Source organism: Corythoichthys intestinalis, chromosome 6 (assembly GCF_030265065.1).
Source record: "Corythoichthys intestinalis isolate RoL2023-P3 chromosome 6, ASM3026506v1, whole genome shotgun sequence".
Classification (NCBI taxonomy): domain Eukaryota; kingdom Metazoa; phylum Chordata; class Actinopteri; order Syngnathiformes; family Syngnathidae; genus Corythoichthys; species Corythoichthys intestinalis.
In genome coordinates this window covers 21,998,333-22,022,112 of record NC_080400.1, presented here as the reverse complement: position 1 = coordinate 22,022,112, position 23,780 = coordinate 21,998,333, and the positions used below count along the sequence as shown (strand labels likewise).

At 39.1% G+C, this 23,780-nt stretch overlaps 2 protein-coding genes across 4 annotated transcripts in view; one reads left to right on the top strand and one right to left on the bottom strand.

The window, feature by feature from the left end:
• Window positions 1-1,789: 1,789 nt before the first annotated feature.
• shox2 (shox homeobox 2) lies at window positions 1,790-10,680 on the bottom strand. 2 transcript variants are annotated; one of them, XM_057839272.1, is made up of 5 exons: window positions 10,127-10,680; window positions 8,914-9,125; window positions 6,875-6,932; window positions 5,825-5,913; window positions 1,790-4,280 (listed from the first exon to the last, which is right to left on the bottom strand). In XM_057839272.1, exons 1-5 carry the CDS (start codon window positions 10,386-10,388, stop codon window positions 3,987-3,989), a joined length of 915 nt encoding a protein of 304 aa, XP_057695255.1. In that variant the 5' UTR covers window positions 10,389-10,680; the 3' UTR covers window positions 1,790-3,986. The 2 variants fall into 2 exon arrangements, with proteins under 2 accessions (XP_057695255.1, XP_057695256.1); XM_057839273.1 differs by having other exon boundaries at window positions 1,790-4,244.
• Window positions 10,681-12,992: 2,312 nt separating this feature from the next.
• rsrc1 (arginine/serine-rich coiled-coil 1) overlaps window positions 12,993-23,780 on the top strand; it is a 318,330-nt gene continuing 307,542 nt past the window's right edge. Inside the window, exons 1-3 of one of the 2 annotated variants that reach the window (XM_057838118.1) lie at window positions 12,993-13,102; window positions 13,479-13,676; window positions 18,862-18,978. In XM_057838118.1, coding sequence (XP_057694101.1) covers window positions 13,489-13,676; window positions 18,862-18,978 — 305 coding nt within the window. In that variant the 5' untranslated portion in view covers window positions 12,993-13,102; window positions 13,479-13,488. The other variant, XM_057838119.1, reaches the window with a different exon arrangement.

Here is a 23,780-nt window from a genome sequence, read left to right as displayed (position 1 = left end):
GGCCTGCTGTGCGAAAAGTGCAAACCACATCGCCACTTTAGCACCACAATTCACTATTGGTTTCAATATTTAGTTCAGGTACAACTGCACAATAGTTCTTGGTTTAGATTGAATACTTATTGTAGTTAAATTTCCTTATCATGCAAACATTTTTACTATACTCTACAACCGCGATTGTGAATACCGTACTCTTGGTTTTGAAATAGATATGGCGGAAAACACTCAGGTGACCTGAAGTTCCACTCTGAAACCCCCAATTTAGCCAACTTTCAAAATTGTCCGATATGCACGTGTGATACATCATTGGAAAGCTTAAAATCTACATTTTCTGGGGGGGAAATTTTTTAAACAGGAGGGCATTTTAAAAAGAAAAAATATTTTTTTTGAACAGCAAAACAAAACCCTATCTGGAGGTGATAGCACGCGAGAGTAGAATTACAGACGCCAACACTTTAACGAGAGATTACTGCGTGCTTACCTTGTTTCGATCCAAAAACTCCATGGAGCATGTATCACTGAGTGTCAGGACACAGCTGTGAATGGCCAAAGCTCAATTTTGGGGGATTTTATGGGTGAAACGTGGTAATATAACAATGGTCGCAATGCAGATATCGCAGACATTAAGGAGTGGTCGAGAGTTTCTTTTTCATATATTTACCTTTTTAAACGTTATTTTTTTTTCAAATTTTTCTTCGTTTGGATCGATTATTTATCATCTAACAGATCGGAAAAAATGCGCCAGAGACAAAAAAAAATACAATTAAGCGATAGTTATGAGGTAAATATCCGTGACTTTTTTACAGACGCCATTTTTTTCATTGTGATGCAATTTGTTTAGTTAAGAATACGTGAGTGAATAATTTTTTTAAGTCGCTTTTTTTTTTTTTTTTTTTTTGAATGAAATGTTAGATGTCAATTAATGATTCTAAGCTAAAAATGACAGACATTTTGAATGATAAATATGTTTAATTACTAAAGATGTCCCGATCGATCTGGATGCTGATCAATCGGGTCCGATCACGTCATTTTCAAAGTATCGGAATCGGCAAAAAAAAATATTGGACATGCCTTTTTTTAATATTTATATATTTTTAAATTGTATCGTTTTCAAATTGTATTTCACGTTAAAGACAAAATGTCTTACACTCATCCAGAGTCTTTAGTTTTGGCTTGAAGTAGGGCTATCAAATTTATCGCGTTAATGGCGGTAATTAATTATTTTTAAATCCATCACGTTAAAATATTTAACGGAATTAACACATGCGCTGCACGACCCACTCACGCATTGTTGCGTTCAATCTATAATGGCACCGTTTTACCAATATATAGAGCTAAAAGGCAGCGTAAAATGAGTAGAGTGATTTTTGGCAGTCGTTGGAGCCTTTTTTTAGTTGGCTAAAGCCTCAAAATCCCTCTCTCAACAATTAGAAATATCGTGGGAAGCAATGTGGGGAAGAAAGGTAGTAGTTGATCTTTTCCTTAACACCCTATGCCCAACGCAGAGAAGGTATATCAATTGGTGCCACTACGCACAGTCATGGTTGCACTTCCCATCATGCATTTGGGCAGAACAGTTAAAAGGCTACAGTATCATTTACTGAAAGCTCAACAAATACACTAGATGGCAATATTTAGTCACAATATACAAAGTCACATTTATCCTTTAAGAATTATAAGTCTTTCTATCCGTGGATCCCTCTCACAGAAAGAATGTAAATAATGTAAATGCCATCTTGAGGATTTATTGTCATAATAAACAAATACAGTACTTATGTACTGTATGTTGAATGTATATATTCGTCCAAGTTTTATTCATTTTTTTCTTAATGCATTGCCAAAATGTATATGATCGGGAAAAATTATCGGAAATGATTGGAATTGAATCGGGAGCAAAAAAAAAAGCAATCGGATCGGGAAATATCGGGATCGGCAGATACTCAAACTAAAACGATCGGGATCGGATCGGGAGCAAAAAAACATGATCGGAACAACCCTATTAATTACCTTTGTTTTATGGCTGAGCTGAAACAAAAGCGGTTGCGCGACATCTGTTAACGGGGGTTTCCAGAGTAAAAAGGGCAAATCACAAATAGTTTGGGGGCTTAATGCGCCATGAATCTGCTATGGCAGCATATTGACATATTGGTCTAGCAAACACAACAGTTGTTTTGGCTTAAAATACAGCAGTTTCTTTTAAAGAGGAGTGCAAGAGCAGAAACTGCTTTTTCAGTCTTGTCTGTGTTTTCCGCCATATATTTTTTTAAATGTATCTATTTCGATGCTTTGCATGTACTTAAATATTATGGCCTGTGAGTGCATCTTCCCGAGTGGGACAGGGCATGCTCCCACGATCAGTTCAGTTTCCCAGTTCCGTCTCCTCCATTACCGGCGAGGCTGGCGATCAATAACTCAATAGATTTGGCGTCTAGATCCTACCCCCTGAACGCCAACACACACACACATGCAGCCTCAGAGTGAGTTGGCTATTAATTAATAGCTCAGGACACTGTTGTTGTGTGCGGATATTTGGGGATTTGTAAGGCAATCTGCCTGCCTATGATCGCATCACGTGTTTGTTCAATAAGATGCGATTAAGATGTCAGGAAATGAATCTGTGAGGCGCAGGCGTTAATCAAGCTTTCACACATAGGCCCGCTCCACCTCCTTTTGATTTGCAGTCATTGTCATAACAAAAATGGCCGACAGGCCCTTTTGACCACAACTGATTCAACAATCGCCGACGTCAATTAGCAATCAATCACTGATGACGGGAAGTGTGTCTGGCAGGGTAGACCAAACTAATGAGGCTTTGCGAAAATAAAGAATTAAGGGCCAAACTTTACCGCTCTTTTTTCTGTTATCTCCTAGTTGTTTTCTCTTGAAAATGATCAGTCCACCTCTTCAAATGTTCCATAACCAAAAAGCATGCATAATGCATGAGTTTGGCAGGGGAACAAGCGATGTTCCTCGCTAAACGGACCTGTCACCGGTGACGTTATCAAAAGACTTGCGCTGCGGTCATGAATTATTTAAAAACAATTCTTTACCAATAAATAATATTCCGAACAAAGAGCCCCTACTGGTCAGATAAAAGTGTCAACTCATAAAGAACCTTTAGTTAATTTATTATAGGAACAACAAAAAAAAACAATTTGGTTTGGTGGATGCACGTTTCACATATGATGAAAAAGGTTGTCGTGGATATTATTTTTTCTTTCTTTCTTTTCTTTTTTTTTTTTTTTTTTTACAAAACCCGTGTCTCAGGTGAGTTTACTTTCACTGTTGTTAATTAAAAAAGTAATTAAAAAAAAACATTAAATACAGAAGCACTTGGCTAACAAATTAAGTAAAATACAAAAAAAAAGAACCAAAAATGATGAATGTTTCCTGTGTATAAACATATTTTACATGTGCCCGTACCGCTTTACAGTCATTTTTTGTTATATACTGTCATATACGTATATAACATAAGCACCTCCTTCAAAAGGAGATCTAACACCACATAGCAAAAAAAAAAAAAAAACATATATTATGATCTTACATTTGTGTTGTCTAGCTTCACCTTTGCCCAAATTTATATTGGAAAAAAAAAGGTCATATAGGTCAGCGTGTTGACTCATGCAATCATTTCGAGTAGGGATCCGCTCTGCTCCTTTTTTGGAGGGTTGGTGTTGAACTATAACGAGGCCAGCCTCTGTAAGTAATAATAATATTAATAATAATAAGATGTTAAAACAGACTGCAGAATGGTTCGCCTTGTTTGACAAAGTATCGACCGTGCCAGCTGCATCCTCCTCCTCTTCCTGCCACAAGGGCCGTTTTTTTGTTTATTTTTGGCGTAGAAAAATCACTCCCATCGGCTATCTATCAGACGGTCCCTTTTCATAATTTCATAAATAGCCTTTATTCTTCTAGTTGTCCTTCGTTGGAAAAACTTAAATAGTGTCCTCGCGTGGCCCTAGCTCCCGTCGTCATTTTCATCGTCGTCACAGGCCTAACGCCGCCGCGTGTTTCTTGGCCTTGAGTCTCAGGTCAGCGATGCTCGAGTTCTTGCTGGTGTTTTTAGCAGCAGCGGCGGCAGCCACCACGGACGCTGCCGACGCCGACTCGGCGGCGAGCGTGGCCAGAGGCAGGCCGAAAGGCGGCGCCGGGAACATCATGTAGGGGGCGTGCGCGGCCAGGTGCGAGTGCAGGTGGTGCTGCGCATGTGCCACGGCGCTGTCCAGTTGCAGCTGTGCCTGCACCTGAAAGGAGAAGGGCGGCACGTTGCAATGACTATCCTACAGGACGCACGCAGGAGGGGGGAGAGAAGGGGGAGAACATGCGTTAAGTTCGCAGTGGTCATGGGACATTCACTTGAACTTAACATTTTTTTCCAGTTCTAAGGGTGTGAAAACTAATGCTAGTTAGCCTCAGAGAGTGATTCAATTCTCACTAACAACTAACTTCCCCACCCTCCACATCAAATAGACAGCCAAAAAAAAAAAAAAAAATTACATTAAAACATTAACCCACCAATGTTCCAAAAAAAGGTCAGTGTCACGTTTTTGTGGTTGGCAAATTTCACATTTTAACATTACAACGTAAATTTCACATTATGCCATCATAAATGTCATGTAAAAGCATGATAAATTGCACATTTTGACTTATTATGTGTGATAAGTTATACATTTCCCGTGGTAACATTGAGTCGTATTCAAACTGTAATAATTGTTTTTAAAACATGAACCTTGTCACGGTAAAATATTAAGTGTTACACATTAGAAATTTACATAGTTAAAGTTGGGGTTTTTGGGGTTATTTTTATGAACTGCATAATTATGTACCACCGAGCGGAAGGGAATTAATTTGTTTGTTTGTTAATATTTGCTCTACCGTCGTGCTTCCTTGTATCAATTTTGAGGAACATTTTTTTTCTCATAGAGGATAATTAACAAGTGTGCCTGTCAAGTCATAATTTTTAATCACTTTCAATAAATATGACCCCCCCAAAAAAATATTATAATTACACATCCCCCATTTAAAGGAAATTGAGTATTCCCCGGGCCAAACTGGTGGGCATTGCAGATAGCACAACTGGTTTGAGGGCCCTGAAAGTGTTTCATCCAATTCAATTGAACTAAACCTCATATAAGGTGTCATCCATTAAAAATAAATAAATGAATAAACATCTAACCCACCAATGCGAATTATATACAGGCGCCCTTTAAGTCTGGACACAAAAATGCATATTTCTAAGAGATGACGTTTTCATCAAAATCTGATCATTCTCACATTTTCGATATAATAACTTCATATTCCCTTGAATTGCTTTACTATCCAAACTAGTCACATACTGTATGATAATGAACACTTTCATAAAATAGCTATTAAGGCCCTTATTGAATTCTTTACACCAGAAAAATCCCCTGGTAGTGAGGGAAAAAATGTTTCCCACCAATGTACTCAACACATATGTAAATAGCATATGTTATTATATCTATCAATATGAGGCGAAGGTTTTTGTGCAAAGTGTCACTTTGCATCATAAAGTACAATCTGTGTTTTGTGTCTCAGATGTCAATAATGCAAAAGTTCTATTTCAAATCAACTTTTCATGACTGTTAATCCATGTTTTTGTAGTGAGAAATTGAAAATAAATATTCCATCACATTTTCAAGTATTACTGAAGAAGCACTAGTGGATTTTTTGCTTCAAGATGCAGGTAACACACATCATATATGCTACAATGTCAATGCAAGGCCATGCTGTATTGGCACTGTGTGCTATAATCTGTCTTTACCATTGCAACAACATTTCAAGGCAATTTCAAAGAGACACTTGCCTGTTGGAAGGGCATCCGTAAAGCCCCCACGTTGACGTATGGTGCCACACGACAAGCCTCAAACTGATTGGCTGCTCCGATCAGGACGCCTAGAGTAGTAAGTAGAATACAATTAATAGATGAGAATCTACATAGGACGACAAGTCCATGTACACTCATTCACAGGGGTAAAGGAGTAAGTGACTGCTTGCATTTAATAGCTGACCATTCTTTGGCAGCAATAATCTCGAGCAAATGTTTCTTGTAGTTGCAGATGTTCACAACCATCAGGATGAATCTTGGCTCATTCGACTTTATGAAATTGGTGCAGTTTAGCGAGATTCCTGGCTTGTCCGCTGAGAATTGCTCTCTCGAGCAATCAGGTTATGTTTGAACTGTCTGCTTGAACGCAACTTTGTGCGAAATTGTATCTCATTTTCAGAGAGTATTCATCTTCTTTATACAATGGGTCATCCTTTTCCTCTTGACACTGTAGTACATTAATATTTTTCAAATCAGGTTGATGGTGTTTTATTGTTTCAAGCAGCACAACTGATGATCATGTAGTTGGTATAGAGATCCGTGGTTGAATTATTCTCAGAATTATTTGGTTGTTGAAGGAAAAATGCGTGTATTTCTTTAAGTCTTTGCAAAAGAATGAATCACTGCTTGAAAATGGTTTAGTTGTATTTAACTTTAAAAGTCGATATTTATACATTTAATCTACAGGAACTGGTTGATTTTGCTACATGGTTAACCTTCGTAGAAAATAAATTTGATGAAAACATTCAAGTAGTTTTGTTAGTTTGTTCAATATTGTTCCTTTATTTAAGAGCAGCATTGATTTTAAATGTTACAGTAGATCATTTTGATATTAGGTTCATGTTTTGTTTTGTTTTGTTTTGTTTTTTTGGGTTGGGTGGGGGGGCAGTTATATAAGAAACTGAGTTCATCACCATGCCTTGGTATAATCTTTTGAAGGCAGAATAGCATATGCCTTGTACAGCATCATTCATTGTTGCAGCATAAATACATGATATTGCATTCAAATTGCTATTTCTAATACTGTACCTTTGTGTAACTGGTTTTCCTGCTTCCTGCATTTGGCTCTTCTGTTCTGGAACCAAACCTGTTGGAATACACAGAATTCATATTAATTTTGTTGGGTCTACCCTCTTAAAGAGACAGCAACCACGTTAAAAGACGTTTCAAAATTCCCCAGATTGAGTGAAATATTAATACGCGTTAAAAATAAGCATGGAGACAGTGCTGTAAAACCTGTGAGTATATAAAGGAAAGGCGACAGCAATATCGACTCCTGCATTGAGGCAAATTGTGGAGATGTTGCAGGACGATTGCCTTGTAATAAATAACCTTGTCAGCGCGGGTGTCATCTTTCTCTACATGAGTGTCCCCGCAGACTTTGAATGGACTGCGCTATCGAGTAGCAGCCATGAATTTGCTTTCCCTCCTACTCCTCCGTCTCTCGTTGCAACGCTTTCCTCTCATTAAATGACCGCTATCATTAATTACTGCATGTCGTTGAAAAAAAAAGTCTTTATTAAATTACTCTGCGGGAAAGCGTGTTTACTTAAATTAGCCCAAATGCTGCATGCGTATATTGTGAGAGGAAATATTATCGACGTGGCAGTCAGTGGATTACATTTATTGAACCTTTTGCGTGCTACACTTGTGATGTATCGCGGTAATAAAAAGAAAGCATCGATTGAGGCAGGAAGAAATAGAAAATAATGCTAGGAAAGTGCTCAGGTTAAAAACAAAACAAAAAACTATTATATTAAGCAGACGTGCTTATGGTGATTCTGATTTGAAAATAAAAGCATTTAATATATGCAAATCCCTCCACACAATTGGGGAGATTCTAAAGTACAAGGGGAGAAAAATCGGGGGGGAAAATCTGTTGAGCACTCTTATTATTTCCATGTATTTTTCACAACAGATATGCTGCATATTAATTCTCTCGTTATGCCTAAAGACCCCCTTATCCCCCCTCGCTCCATCCTTCCTTGGAAAGCCTCACTGGGTTTCTGCCCAGATGGTCTTTTTGCTCGTGGGCCCTCACGGTATCAACGACATGTTACACACACACATTCATTGTGGACGGTGAGGATTAAAAGCATGTGCACTCTCGTGACGTAAACACACACACACACGTACAGCCCCCAAGTGAGATTGTTAACACATTAATTGAATAAACCTTGTTGTTAGAATGGGATACAATAGATAAAAATGAGGGAAGAAGTCAATATTTTTTTTCATTAGAAAGAGCAAATATATGTCAGTCAACACGAAAGTGAATTAAAATGAAAAATCAACTAATTCAATTGAATATGTGGTTACATGGTAAATAAATAAGGATAATTAATTTTTAGAACGCAACGAATTTTATATACATATAATTTTTCGTTTAAACATAAATATTTATATCCCACCATTTCATTTTTCCAGGTGTGAACACGTTTTTCCCCAAACCAAATTAAAGACTAATTATCTTTTTTAAAACATCGAACTTGTATGATTAAAAAAAAAAAATCAAATATCAAAATATGTTAGATATATTGAATTCAGCTTTTACATTATTATGTCATTTGAGTCACTAATTTGATTATTCCATAGAGAAAGCAGCTCGAATGCATGATTATTAAATGAAACATTTAATTGAGTAATGTTACTATTAAAAAAACAAAAACAACAAAAACCTAAAAATCATTTTAATTAAAACCCCTTGTTCATTTGGTTTGTTCATTCATATTACATGAATGACTTTTTTGAGGTGGTTTTCATCGTTTTCGTTTCATAGTTGCGTGCAATTTTCCCTCAAAATATTTTTGTTTTCTTCGCAAGTTTTTGTTTTACATTTTTGTTTTACTTCCTTACTCGTTACTCGTATTACTATGTGTAGCTGTATTCCATATATATCTTCGTAAATATATAACTATCCTTTATTAATATTACTTAAGACTCTCTGTCACATTTGTAAAGACTTTGCAACTCGTCGTGCCTGCTATCTAATTCATCTATTGCATTGCATTTCTCCATATTATCAATTGTATGGGCGCATGCAGTACGAAAAGCAGGTGTTGGCTGACCTGCACGCGGGCTTCAGACAGGCCAAGCCTCTGGCTGAGCTCCTCCCGCATGAAGGCGTCCGGGTAGTGCGTCTCGTCGAAGAGCCTTTCTAACTCGTTAAGCTGCTCCAACGTGAAGTTAGTCCGACTTCTCCTCTGCTTGATTTTGGTCTGCGCTTCGTCCTCCATGGGTTTCCCGGACTCTTCTTTTCTCTCCTTCACATCCGTGGTGCCTTCAAAACCCAAATGACAGCCATCACACGACTAGCAGGTTTTTCACACTTCACTACAAGAAAGGTGCATGCTTGGCCTCAGTGTGGTCGGGGCAATGAAAGCAATGCAAAGTGAATCAGAGCGCTCCCCTCCCCAAACCTCAAAAAGAGGATCACAGCTCGGATGTTTTGTCGAGCTACATAAAGCTCTTTAATTATTAAGCACTTATAAATATGCAAGGAATTGTGTGCGCGCCACTGTTGGAGCTTTGCTATGTGTGCACGAGCATGTGTGTGTATTTACGTGCGTGAGAGAGAGCCACGCGGGGAAACACGCAGCCCGCATTGCCAGGTTGAACGAGGCCGCTTAAATCAAATAAATAATCATCGTAATAAATAAGTAAAATAAAAAAGAAAAGAGATAGAAAGAAAGCATGTGTACTGTTGACGCATTTTGATCTACAAACGCATGACTAGTAAATTCGTTTTTTAAAGATATAAACTGTGTATGCAACTAATTTATTACGATAGTAAATTAATAGAATGATAGAATATATACATTTTTTTACCCTTTGGAAATTTTTATGAAACCTTGATTTTACATGATATAACCGTTCCTCACAGTGCACGCATTGATATAAGGAACCACACAGTTTAGCTACACCTAAAGCGCATAAGCGTTTAGGGGGAAACATATCAATAAGTACTTTAATAGCATTTTAAAAAATGAAATGAAATTCCATTATGTAAAATTATTAACAGATATATTCTATTCATATTTTTCCAACAATCGTGCGAGAGCTCAAAATGATGATGTCAATGGTTTATCATAAATGATCAATACGTGAACCTTTTACGGGTGTCTGCGATCTTATTTTTAATGGATTAATCCTTCATAAAAAAATAGTTTTCGTCGTATACAACAACTTTACACCTTGATTTCATCTCCTAAAAATGTGCTAATTAACTCAGCGAGTCAATTTATGTAGCCTTCCGCACCGGATCCATATAACGACCCTTACCGTCAATGAGTTTGGGGCTCCCGGCGTCCCTGGTCCTCTCTGACCCGAGCACGTCCGTCTCCCTTCCCGGCGAGAGCGCCACATTCCGGGCTACGACCGCCGCCTCCTCCCTGCTCCCGGGCTCCGGTGCTAAGGGCTCCCCGCCGCGACCGGCCGCTCTCGCCGCGCCGGTCTCCAACACCTCCCGGTAGGTGATCACCTCCTTCTTCTCCTTGACTTTGTGATCGAAAGACTTCGACACGAAGGCGGTGAGCTCTTCCATCACACACTCTCGGTTTTTTTCCCTCTCTCAAAGAAGGAAAAATCAGTCAGGCAGACTTTCGCCGTAGCCCCCTTGTCCCTTTGCTCCACGGCAGCTTAAGACATCAATGGTGCGGCCCCTCGAAAACGAGACGAGGTGATGCTGCTGCCAACTCTCTGGGAAGGCGCCCGAAAATGGGACGTAAATATGCGTCTTCCACGGCCAATTTCTCCCTCCTTTGGTACAGCGGAGTTGTGGAACCTGCTGGTGATCCTCGATTGAAGTCACACTATTTATACTTTGCGGCGCATTGCCCCCTTGATCCGTGCAAATTACCTCCCCTCAGGATGCCGGGATGAGCCCCCCCCCCCATCTTTCTCCCTCCCTCCCTCTCTCCTCTTCCTCCTTCCATCCACCCTTAAGTGAAAAAAAAGGAACATTAAGCACCACCGCCGCAGCAGCTATTGGCCATTAATCCAAGATTGACAAGAAGGACTAATTAATTTAATTAAGCGCTCATTCGCTGCTATTGTCCTGAGTTACTTTTTAAACACCCGAGAGAATGCAATGAATCTCAGCTCTCCTCTCTCTCTGCTCTCTCTCCTTCTCTCTCTCTGCAGGGGAGTGGCTTCGAAATATGTGAAAATATCGAGAGAGCATCCTCATCTCTGATCAATATTACAAAACAAACAATAGAATCAATCATGTATAGATTTTGACTTTTTGTGTGTGCAAATATTGAACATTTCCTGCTTAAGGAAATCGTTTTGTATCTTTTATGGGAAAAAAATGCAGATAAATGAAGATATTAAGATTATAGTAGAATCCAAGGGTTTCCAAAAATGAGGCTCAGGGCCCAAACATGGGCCTGGGTTTGTTTTATTGCAATTTTGGCACTAAATTAGCCCCCCCCCCCCCAAATATTTATAGAATGTCCAGTTAATATAAATACATGTTTTATTTTAAATTAAGTTTCGTTATATTGCGAGGAGAATTTCATGATAACTTATACATATGTGTTGCATTTATGTTTATTTTATTTAATTGACTTGCAAGTTAAAATGTTTATATGCAACGCCTTGAATGATCTCTTCTGAAACTACATATATAGTTTAATAGGAATCCTCAGCGGGCCTTTTAAAGACGTCCTTATGTTGTTAAATAGCAGCTAAACGTTCAATTATAGCGCATCTCTCCCTCTCCTAGTATGCGTTGCCAATGGGCTCGCTAATTACCGCTGGAATTATTATGGCCTATATTTGTAAATAAACAATGAGAGCAATTAAGAGAAAAGAGCAAGGATTTTTTTTTTCTCCTAAATGAGCCGTGTTTATTGATAATCTATATGTATCTCAATTTCTACGACGTGATGATAATAATTCCCTCCAGATTAAATATTAACGACGTTTCAGTGTCTGAACGTTTAAGCATTAATTAATGTTATTCCCGTAATGCCGCAGCCCAAAGCAGCATTGCGTGCTGCCTAATTGAGGTGATGAGCATCCTGTTTATCTTTGCGACTCCCCCCACCAAACCCTGAATTCAAGTGTTGCGGGCAAATCGTGTTATGAATTCAACAGTACTTTGTAGAGAAAACATTCTCCCTTCATGTGTTTATTTCTCGTGTTGTGACGCTGATGACCTCATGCAAATGAGCTCGAGGCTACAAACGTGCAGGTGCAGAGAAATGCTTTTGATACTGTATTCCTGCACGAAGGAACACATTTCAATTAACTGGACACTTTTGGGAAGAGCAGCACAGCATGATCGTTGAAGGAAAGATGAAAGAAATCCATGAAATAAGCATTTTGAATAAAACGTAATGTATATATATTGCGGAATAAGTCCAGCAATTCTCAAAGTGGTCTTTTCTAGTGGTATACTGTATACTAAAATACAATTCATTGTATTCGGGGTTTAAATTTGTTTCCTTTACATTTAATCTAAAGGGACTGTTGGTTTCCCAACATTCTTTGATTATTATTGTGGAATACGTTTTCATCTAATCAGTATTTAACTCGTTAGTTTTTATTTTCTTTGGTTTGAACACAATGTTTATGTTCAAACTGTGCACATTGTTTAATATAGAGTCCATATCCTTGTACAGTGTAAATAAAATTCTTCATCTCACCCCAGATTCATTTTAACTTGGCATGTAACGGTGATAACTCGTCGAAACATGCCAGGTTAAAAATAAATAAATAAATAAATAAATAAATAAATAATTAAATAAATTAAATTGAGTATTGCAGATATGCTATAATTACAGTTATATTTTTGATGAACACTTACTTGGCTGTATTATTTTAATCTTAGTTTTCTATGGTGCAAAATTGTAAAAAAAAAAAAAATATATATATATATATATTAATAATAAAAAAAGAAAAGAAAAGAGAAAAGCATTCTTGATATACTCTATAGTGAAACTAATTTGGTCGTGAAATTAATTACAATAATAATTATAATAAAATATTATTTCATAAATTAATTAAAATGTTGTTTCTTTTAAATCCATATTCAGTAAATCACAGCATAATATAATTTACATTCGAATGAATGGCGAATCAGCAAACGATAAATATAAAAGATACGCATGGAAACGGTACCAGACTTAAGTAGTCAATCGATCGATGTATCTGGGCATGACTACGCTGGCTTGAACCCGAACGACATGCTCTAGTTTGACTGTTTTTGTCTGGATGTGTGCCGCATGTGTGTTGTGGAGCTCGGCAACGGTGAGAAGCGGGATGTACAATAATGATACTGTCAATTCCTTCACTTTCTGTTTGAGTTTAGTATTCGAATGTCAATATCATCCACCCGAGACATATGTGCAGCAAATCGGGTTGCGATTGAAGAAATAATTCGAACGTAGTGCTGTAGAGTTAGCCTTACTAGCACGCTAGCTAGTGTAAACAGGCAGTCAGTGCCATACATTATTTCCGTGGTAAGCAACACAATTCCCCATGAAGTCCCTTTTACAATGTGTTGTCTGTTGCCTCGATGTGTATTTAATGTTGAATGGGACTAATTGACGTGGAAGTGGTCGCTCTGTTGTATGCCACAAGTAAAAGTTTGTGAGCAACCTCGTGTTTATTTGTTATGTGGCAGTGAGCCAGTCATGGGTCGACGCTCATCTAGCAGTGAGGGCGAAAGCCGGAGCAGGAAAAAGAAAAAACAGCGTCGCCGTTCCTCGTCGTCGTCTTCCTCGTCCTCGTCATCCTCCTCCTCCGGGAGTCGGCTGACAGGTAGCCGGAGCCACAGATCCAGCCGCCGGAGTCGCTCACGGTCCAGGGACCGAGACAGGAGGTGAAGTGAACATTGAATGCAACAAAATTCCTTATAGAATCGTGCATTGCAAATGACCATTTTTAAAATTTGGGCTGTTACTGGATACTTCAGTTCCCGCAGGCATTCCAAAAAGGTACATCTTTGATTCATTGTTGACGCCAAATTTTCCGTAGTATAGGTTTCAAAGGATGGAGCATACCTAAATTAGTGTATGAGTGTAATTCAAGGTTAACAATTGTATATTGTTTTCACGTGTCACTAGCGTTTGGCAGAATCATCACATTTTTAAAACCCAAGGGGAAAAAAAACGGCATGTTTGTTGCAGTGTTGTTAATTTTACTTTAAAAAAGTAATGACAGTTACTAATTACTTCTCCCAAAAAGTTATTGAGTTAGTAACTCAGTTACCTGAATATAAGAGTAATTTGTTACTTGGCAAAGTAACTGGTGTTACCTTTAATGTTTTTTTTTTTTTCCACCCCCCCCCCCCCCAAAAAAAAAACATGGTAAACTTTGCTATGGTTGGAAGTCATTTAATGTTGTGAATCAACCTTTAAAGTTGTTAAAATTGCTCCCATTATTGCATTAGTTACCTTCTGTCTACTTTCGACGTGTGAAAGTTTTAAAACTGTTTCATCATATAAAGATAGATTCAAGTCAAGATTTTGCCGGTTTAGGAGTATTTTCGATAAAAACGCTACTTAGGTTTGCTAGGAAGGTTCTCTACAACAGAGCCTTCCTGAGAAGTCTACTGTTTTAAGATTGCGGCAGTTTACTAACGCCGGCGAGTCGATCATTTCGCATCTAGTTCTCTATACATGTGCTAACGCCGCCGTGTCTGTAATTTCGCACCTAGTTCTATATACATGGGAGATCTACCGTAGCATCGTGTGGGCGTATTTTGTAGGCTATCGGCTACAGTTAGGTATTACTGGAGCCACCTAGCATTGCGTTTGCAACAGCGTCACAACTCCCTTCCTTCATTCCCACTCCTGCTCTGCTCTCTCGTCTCTGTGAGTCCGTGTCTCTCACAGACTTTTCTCGTGTCATTCACCCCACGTAGTAACGCATAGTAACGTACGCCTTTAAATCCTCAGTAACGGTTGCCAAGATGAGAAAAGTAATTAATTAGAATACTCACTACTGAAAAAATTAACGCCGTTAGTAACGCCGTTATTAACAACACTGATTTGTTGAGCCATTAACTATCAAAATAGCAAAACATAGTACTGCTGCCTGGCATGCTATGACAAAATGTACTTTGATACAGTACACTAAATTTGGACTTGCCTCTGTACTGTCAAAACCCCTAAAACACTCAACTCAAGCTGATCTGGGAGAGGTGTGGGGTGGGGGGCTCACTGATTTAGTGTCAAAAGTCGTGAAAGGTACCAAAATCAGTGATGTTACCAGAGGTTGGTAGTAATGCGTAACATGTACTCCGTTACATTTATTTGAGTATTTTTTTAAGAAAAATGTACTTCTAAGAGTAGTTTTACTAAGCCATACTTTTTACTTTTACTTGAGTAGATTTTTTGAAGAAAAAAACGCCACTCTTACTCCGCTACTTTGGGCTACACATGAGTGGTTTGGTTTTCCCTCTTTATTCTACATATTTAAATTTATTATTTTTTTGCAAGCAGTGTCAAGAGTAGCTCTACTAATTTCACCAATTAGATGTTTCAACAATAAGCACATGACTCCATTACACCAATCAGACGAATGCTTGCCGTTCTGTGATCGCGCTAGCCTGTTCAATCACGTGGCGTCTTTAAAGCACTGTAAAAAATGAAATATTTGAAATTGAGCGCTGCCCTTAACATGACTCGAAAGTGTGGATTTTATCTTCTCTCCCAGTTTTTATTTGGCACCGATTGACCACGGAAAACCGGAGATATGATCAGTTCGTAATTTCATAATAGTAACTATGAAGAAACTACTGTATTCACTATTTAAACGAGGAACTATTTTCTCCACTACAGTGAACTCATGCTGTTTTTATTCCTCGTTGGAATTCAATGATTTTTTTCCCCCCTTTGGCCAAATGTGGTTATATAATGGGTTATTGTACAGTATCATTATAACAACAGTCCATATAGTTAAGTTTGTACTGAGAGAAAAAAAAATGTCAAAAAAATCAAACAAAAATAAGCAGTTACTCACAATGTTACCCATGGCTTGAGTATTCAGTGGATACTTTTTACTTGTAATTGAGTACATTTTTTGGATGACTACTTTTACTTGAGTAATATTATTTTGAAGTAACGCTACTCTTAGTTGAGTAAAATTTTTAGCTTCTTTACCCACCTCTGACTGTTACGTCCCACTTTTTTGGAACCCTGTTTGGCTTACTACGTATTGTGTACATGAACTGGTTTCATATGTTAAGAGTGAACCAACACAATGAAACGTTGGTTGGACGGATTGAAACCATTCTGTAGCTGAACTGAACGAGTTCCATGTACAGTGATCCCTCGTTTTTCGGGATAATTGAAATCCGCGAGGCGTCGCTTATTTACATTAGTTTTTTTTTTTTTTTTTTTTTTTTTTTGGGCGTGTTCAATGTATTTATTCAGATTTAGCATTGGAAAGAGATACATATAAGACATGTCCCCCCCACCCCTTGAAGTATAATTCTTTATTAAATGCTTCATTGAGTGAGTCGTCTCAAATCCACTTACCCTGCTACCGCTAGTTTTGAACAAGCTAAAAGACTTGGCGCCTTTGAAAGGTAGCGCTCCCAAGCTTCTCTGGCAAGATCAAAGTAGCACCGTTGTCACTCATCGTTACCTTTAATAAGCTGTAGCGGCCTGCTGAGCAAGAAAAGCAGTAGGAAGGAGAGTCAGGGGCAGTTTACATGGCGACTCTGCGACACGAAGACACAATGACTGAGTAGCAGAATAGCCCCCGTGCATATGGTGTCGGCGAAGACGAAAAATTCTGAATCCTGCCTCCAAAGTGAAAGAATTCGATTACAAGGGTCGCAGCGCATTCAAATGAATGGAAACCGCCTTCGCTTCGATTACGTAAGCACTCGCGCACATCACATGAGCGTGCGCAGCGGTGGTATTAAAGATTAAAACCCGCAAATGGTGGAACGTCGGCTTTAATTTACTGTTTTCATAATATTTTTAATTTAAATATGTTGAATGTTTCCATTTCTGTGCCTTTTTGAACAACAGAAAATGCCATTGCTTGGAGTGGGCGGGCATGTTGTTTTCCGGGATGAGGAGGTCAAAGTGCATCATTCGCTGTCGCCTTGTAAATCTGCACTGCCCCCTAGGGCTTGGCGTGAATACTACATCGTTTTCATGCAGAATTGCGACATTGTTCGATTGGAGACGGAACCATATAAATGCAAACATTAAATTTTTCGTCTTCTCGGAGAGTCACCATGTAAACGGCCCCTCAGAGGCAGTACCTGATCGGATCGGGACATCTCTATAAAATAAAAATACTCTATTTTTCTAATTAAAATAAAAATCCGCGATGGACTGAGGGCGTGATGTTTGAAGCGCGAAGTAGCGAGGGATCACTGTATATACAAATGGAACAACATACATTTTAAAAATCATCCTGTAATCTTCTTAAAAATGCATCTCTTTGTATATGATGATAAATCCCAAGCTTAATCTAAACAAAATAAGAATTCCCGAATCTCTACCTACCTTTTTTATGCGTCTATGAATAGTATTTTGGCACATGTTGTGACGATTGATTCTCACACTATTAAAATGAGTAAAAATTCTTTTAAACTGCTATTGATTCATCGGTGGATTCAGACGGCTTTTGCAAGGCTCACATTCCCTTATGAGATTCTTGTGACTAGAGCCTTCATCCATCCACAGTTACGTGGGAATGCTCAGACAAGGCCGATTGATGGTAATTATTTATGAGGCCTGGTCAAGGTCCATTACTGCTGATGGGAAGTCATTGCATGTCTGCGCAGGGCGGGGCAATCAAACCCAGGGAGCCCTCGTTGCTCATGCTCAACAATATATTTTGATCAATTAACACGCAACATTGTATGTAGCAAGGTGTATGGGTGGCCACTACGCCTTACAGTTCTGAGATCAAGGGTTCAAATAGTACAGAGGAACTTGTTAAGTTAAACGCAAATTGAACGAGAGGAAGTTAAAAAAAAAAAAAAAAAACTTACCGAGGTTGCACAAGTGTGCACACCCTCATAAAGACTGGGACTGTGTTCAGGTTCATCCAAACACATTTGAACTCATTGTACAGTAAATAGAAGCCAACATACACCTGCCACCAATTTGGCATAGCAAAAAGTTGAACAGTATTGATGAGTAAACACATTAGCAAAGTATAGGTACCTGAAAAATCTACTTCATTAGTCTGAAACTTGCACTTCTCACCACTTGCGTTATATAAGAGTTGTAATAGAGGCGAATAGCAGGAATGAAATTTAAGTGAACAAGAAAAAGTTTTGTACAAGTTAAAGGTTTCTGGATGAGTTTTCATTTTTTGGGTGAGCTTACTCATCATCTTCCGGAAAAGAGTGGAGTGTTGACTTGTGAATTGGTTCACAAGTCTTCACTCATGGGATCCAACCTCACAAAGTACGTACTAACTCATCCTTCCTGCATCTTTGAAACACTACCACTTGCTTTTTGTAATCATTCCTCTTGTATTTGCTTCTCATTAACCTTGTGTGGTATCTCTCATAGTGCACACGTGTGTATTTTGTCTGAACATACATTTTTGGTGCAACAAAAGAAGAGGAAAAAAAAGTGTTCAAACCTACTGGCAATCTGCTTTATAAATGTGTCCTGTTCACGATATCAATAAGAGTGCTGTGCAAGTTGTGTTGTCAAAATGGCTTCTACGCTAGTTTCAAAGAGCAGCAGAGCACCAAAAGGCCCCTGTGGAAGAACAGTAGGGCACGTAGGATGGCTGTGCTTCCCTGTGGCTATATGCTCTGATGCAAAGTAGCTGTTAGAACATCAGATTGACAGCTTTTACACCAGGAGACTTTCAAGTGGTTTGTTTGAGCTATAAAATGAAATTCTAAATGAATCCAAGCAGTAATGATAATTATCATTAGTGATAATGTTAATGCGCAGTGGACCAAATCGAAAAATAAAGTTATACCTTGCCCACCTTTTTGTGATCCTAATGATTGAGTCGGATGTTATGTTTACATTTTAAAAATTTATTTGCGTATTTTATTTTAATTTTTTTAGGCGAAGGAGACGTTCAAGCAGCAGCTCGTCCCAGAGTTCATCCCGTAAGAGGAGAAGTCGTAGCGGCGACAGAGGAAGGAGCCACCGCTCGCATAGGTCACGCAGCCGGGACAGAAGGTGAAAAGAACTTTTTGCCATTGATCATTTGTATCTGTGCTGGATAATCATCTGTCTCTAATATAACCAGTGTTGGGTGTAATGCGTTGTAAAAAAAACAAAAAACAAGACTATTCTCAGTAACAAGCGCAAAGAGTAATATTTATCTTGTTACAGTTACATTGCTAGTATCTAGTGCTTAAGGACATTTGAATTCAATCAGTCGAACTTGGAAATTTGAATTTTTCTGTATGTTAAGTTGATGCGGGGGACACTGGCTCAGGGAAGTCCGGTTGAGGCTAGCTGGGGCGCAGGCACGCCGGGCAGTGACACACCGGAAGTTGCATATTAAGGTGCAAGCCCGGGGTCATTAACTAATAATCCTAATTGACTGTTGACCACGTTGCTGTTTAAAGGCTGTGTGGGGTGCAAGTTGGCGCCCGTTACTTTAGCAGCAACTATGAGGTTAGTTAGTTGTTAAAATTTCACTTACCTCCTATGGCACGCTGTACCAGCAACCTAGCAAATGTGTAATACATTACATTTTTGCGTAACGACCCGCAATACTGATTGTAACCCATCTGAGCTTGACCTAAACATGATAATACCGTGGGGCAAATAAGTATTTAGTCAGTTCTCCCACTTGAAAACATTAGAGAGGCCTGTAATTGTCAACATGGGTAAACCTCAACCATGAAAGACAGAATGTGGAAACCCCCCCAGAAAATCACATTATTTGATTTTTAAAGAATTTATTTGCATATCATGGTGGAAAATAAGTATTTGATCAATACCAAAAGTTCATCTCAATACTTTGTTATGTACCCTTTGTTGGCTATAATGGAGGCCAAACATTTTCTGTAACTCTTCACAAGCTTTTCACACACTGTTGCTGGTATTTTGGCCCTTTCCTCATTGCAGATCTCCTCTAGAGCAGTGATGTTTTGGGGCTGTCGTTGGGCAACACGGACTTTCAACTCCCTCCACAGATTTTCTATGGGGTTGAGATCTGGAGACTGGCTAGGCCACTCCAGGACCTTGAAATGCTTCTTACGAAGCCACTCCTTTTTTTGCCCTGGCTGTGTGTTTGGGATCATTGTCATGCTGAAAGACCCAGGCACGTCTCATCTTCAATGCCCTTGCTGTCCCCATTCATTCTTTCCTTCACACAGATCAGTCGTCCTGGTGCCTTTGCAGAAAAACAGCCCCAAAGCATGATGTTTCCACCCCCATGCTTCACAGTGGGTATGGTATTCTTTCTCCTCCAAACACGAGAACCTACCAAAAAGTTCTATTTTGGTTTCATCTGACCATAACACATTCTCCCAGTCCTCTTCTGGATCATCCAAGTGCTCGCTAGTGAACCGCAGACGGGCCTGGACGTGTACTGGCTTCAGAAAGGGGACACGTCTGGCAGTGCAGGATTTGAGTCCCTGGCGGCGCAATGTGTTACTGATAGTAGTCTTTGTTACTGTGGTCCCAGCTCTCTGTAGGTCATTCACTAGGTCCTCCCGTGTGGTTCTGGGATTTTTGCTCACCGTTCTTGTTATCATTTTGACGCCACGGGGTGGCTTGCATGGAGCCCCAGATCGAGGGAGATTATCAGTGGTCTTGTATGTCTTCCAATTTCAAATAATTGCTCCCACAATTGATTTCTTTACACCAAGTGTTTTACCTATTGCAGATTCAGTCTTTCCAGCCTGGTGCAGGTCTACAATTTTGTCTCTGGTGTCCTTCGACAGCTCTTTGGTCTTGGCCATAGTGGAGTTTGGAGTGTGACTGACTGAGGTTGTGGACAGGTGTCTTTTATACCGATAATGAGTTAAAACAGGTGCCATTAATACAGGTAACGAGTGGAGCCTCGTTAGAAGAAGTTAGACTTCTTTGACAGCCAGAAATCTTGCTTTTTTTTGTAGGTCACCAAATACTTATTTTCCACTCTAATTTGGAAATAAATTTGATAAAAATCAAACAATGTGATTTTCTGATTTATTTATTTTTTCCACATTGTCTCTCATGGTTGAGGTTTACCCATGTTGACAATTACAGGCCTCTCTAATCTTTTCAAGTCGGAGAACTTGCACAATTGGTGGTTGACTAAATACTTATTTGCCCCACTGTATATACTAAAAAGTTCTATCAGGTGTTTGATAAGCTTGATGAATTTAATTTACTGTTATTAGTATTAGTGTGATTATTTAAACAGTAAAAATTGCTTCTTAAATGATATTGTAAAGTAATATGTTCAATGTTAATGTTATTCAGATTGGAAAAAGAAGGGAATGTAAAGAGTTTAAGTCGTTAGCATCAGTTATTCACTTGGACCTTGAAGTCTTTTCTAATGACAACTCTATTCACTCATTATTATGATTAAAACATGATTACGCATACGTTGATTTGTTGAATTATGATTACTACCATGATATCCTATGGATCTGGATTTTGCGTTTCAAGGGACTCATTTATTCATGTGAGACCTATGTGTACACACCTGCACCACATACACAAATATACATAGAAGCCTATGTATCCTTTTCAGCAACATAAAGGCAAAGGCTCCGTGTGTGGTGCCCCCATGTCATTACCATAGCTAATCTGCTGCTAATGAACCAGTTAAATGCATTTTTTTTTGTTTAAATCCCTCACACATACACACAGACGTGCACAGATGCACACGCGGAGAAAAGGTTGTTGTAATGTATGCAGCTCGCGGGGCTCTTTGTTTATTTGCATGCGGCCGCGGTTGGAGAATTTAGATCATTTTAATCACAAATGGGTGTTTTAATATCCTCATTATAAAAGTTACCATAAAGGAAAGACTTGGAGTGAGACATCTGACACGCTGGCTAATGTTGCACTGTTGTGCAACTTTTTGGGGGGAGGAGCCACACTTTTTTTAGGATGAACAGTCAATCACCGCAGCGCCGGTGATGAGAACATCTGTCAGGAAACGGCAGTGTCGGAGTGGCGTGAGATGAAAGGCGTGGGGGATTTGGGAGATTTAGAACTACAGCCGATGACATTGGCGCATACAAACGCAGTGCTGTGATTACCAAAGTTGTGTAATCAGCTTAGCAAGGAGCAGGTGGGAAGAGGCGAAGGAGGTGCCAGAGGGATTGAGAGCAATTTTGTCAGAAATGCGCAGTGGCATTTTTGTATGACAAACATTAGAGAGTCATAGTTATTACTGTAACGGAGAAATTCCAATTTTACAGCAGCAACACACAATACTATCCAAATTGTTTACATAGCTGTATCCATATTTTCAACATAATGTGTTGCGATTGAGTAGAATGAGAGCTGCAATCTGAGCCCATAGTATTTGAATGCTAAATTCAATATGATCACGTGACCAGCAAGCTGTATGCTGTATGTTTGTGAATACATATGAATTTGAAGAGCTGCAAGTTGGCCAGTGAAATTTTGTATTGTGAAAAAAAATATGTATCAATTAGACTGCTTTATAAAACTGTAAGAAGTTGATCATGGAATTTTGGTATTTTTTTCCCCCGGCAATATTCGCACCTCTGCCTCATGGTTGAGAAATTCCAGGTTTGAATACCACCAATGGCTTCCTGTGTGGATTTTGCATGTTCTCCCCTTGCTTGCGTGGGTTTCCTCCAGGTACTCCTGCTTCCTCCCACACTTCAAAACCTGGATGGATGGATGTTTGCACTTTTGCAGGTTCACTTGGCACTAGGCAGAGTTCCCTACGCCAGTATTTTTCAACCTTTTTTGAGCCACGGCACACTTTTTTCATGGAAAAAATCCAAAGGCACGACACCACCAGCAAAAGATATAAAAATAACTTTCTGTAGACTATATTAACAACATAAAGTCATGTATTGAATAGGAATCAAACACAAAATCACTCAATGTGACACCTTGGGTTCTGTATAGGAGTTGGTATCACTTCATCCATGTTGAAAGTTAATCACGCTATGTTCAATTCTTCTGTACATTCTCTCGTGAATCCCAAGGAAAGATAGCTTTTGCTAATTGCCTTACATCAGTCTTTGCTTCCTTTTGACCGCCATTCAATGAATTTTGTCTACTTCTGAGTTCACATCTTTTTAAAAACCTTTACCATCAATGTCACTGTTATAGTTTCGCTAGCTAGCCGCTACTTATAGCCCCAATGCAACTCTGACCTCTTATGCATCACTTATTAAAGTAATTAATAGGAATGTGCGTGACTTTTTTTTTTTTTTTTTTGCGTTTAACCACCTACTCATAATTAACATTTTGTATTTTACTAGTCAGTTAAGCGCAGCATCATGCATCTTAATTAAGCCCCTTTCAGACATCTGCTGAACTCCGGTTAAAGTAACACTTTGCAATTTTTCAGTTTGGTCGATTTTAGCGACGGCGGTGGACAAAAGCGGTAGTGTTTTGCTTTAGGGAAGACTGCGTTTCCCATACCAACCAGCGCTGCGTTTCCCATGAGGACCAGCGTACACCTGAACAGTGTCGTGAAATAATCAATGAATCAAAAATCAATCTCCCAGTCGCCTGCAGATGGATTAAAGAACATTTCTGTTTCCAGCGGCTGTGTGAAGGACTAATAGTAATAAGGTAATGAATCCAGTTGTGGCTAAACAATAGCATATGCCGGTTAGCAACCGTGTGGCTAAGTGTGGCTACACCCCCACCCCACCGGAAGTCATCAGCGCTGACCAGTTCAGTTGAGGAGGGGGGGTGTCACGCCAGCAAGGGAAAACCAGGTCAATGTTTATTCTGTATATCCTGGTAGCCTCTTTTTTTTTTCCTCCTCAAAAAAAACTTTTTGTCTCTTGTTGCGCTGCCATCTTTGCAGCATTCGC

Bases quoted from the DNA above. Each gene is read 5' to 3' on its own strand.
- shox2 (XM_057839272.1), bottom strand. From the start codon at position 10,388: ATGGAAGAGCTCACCGCCTTCGTGTCGAAGTCTTTCGATCACAAAGTC. The intron at 9,126-10,126 runs GTAAGGGTCGTT...TGGGTTTTGAAG, and splicing joins GAGCCCCAAACTCATTGACG to GCACCACGGATGTGAAGGAG. The intron at 4,281-5,824 runs GCAAGTGTCTCT...TGCGTCCTGTAG, and splicing joins TACGGATGCCCTTCCAACAG to GATAGTCATTGCAACGTGCC.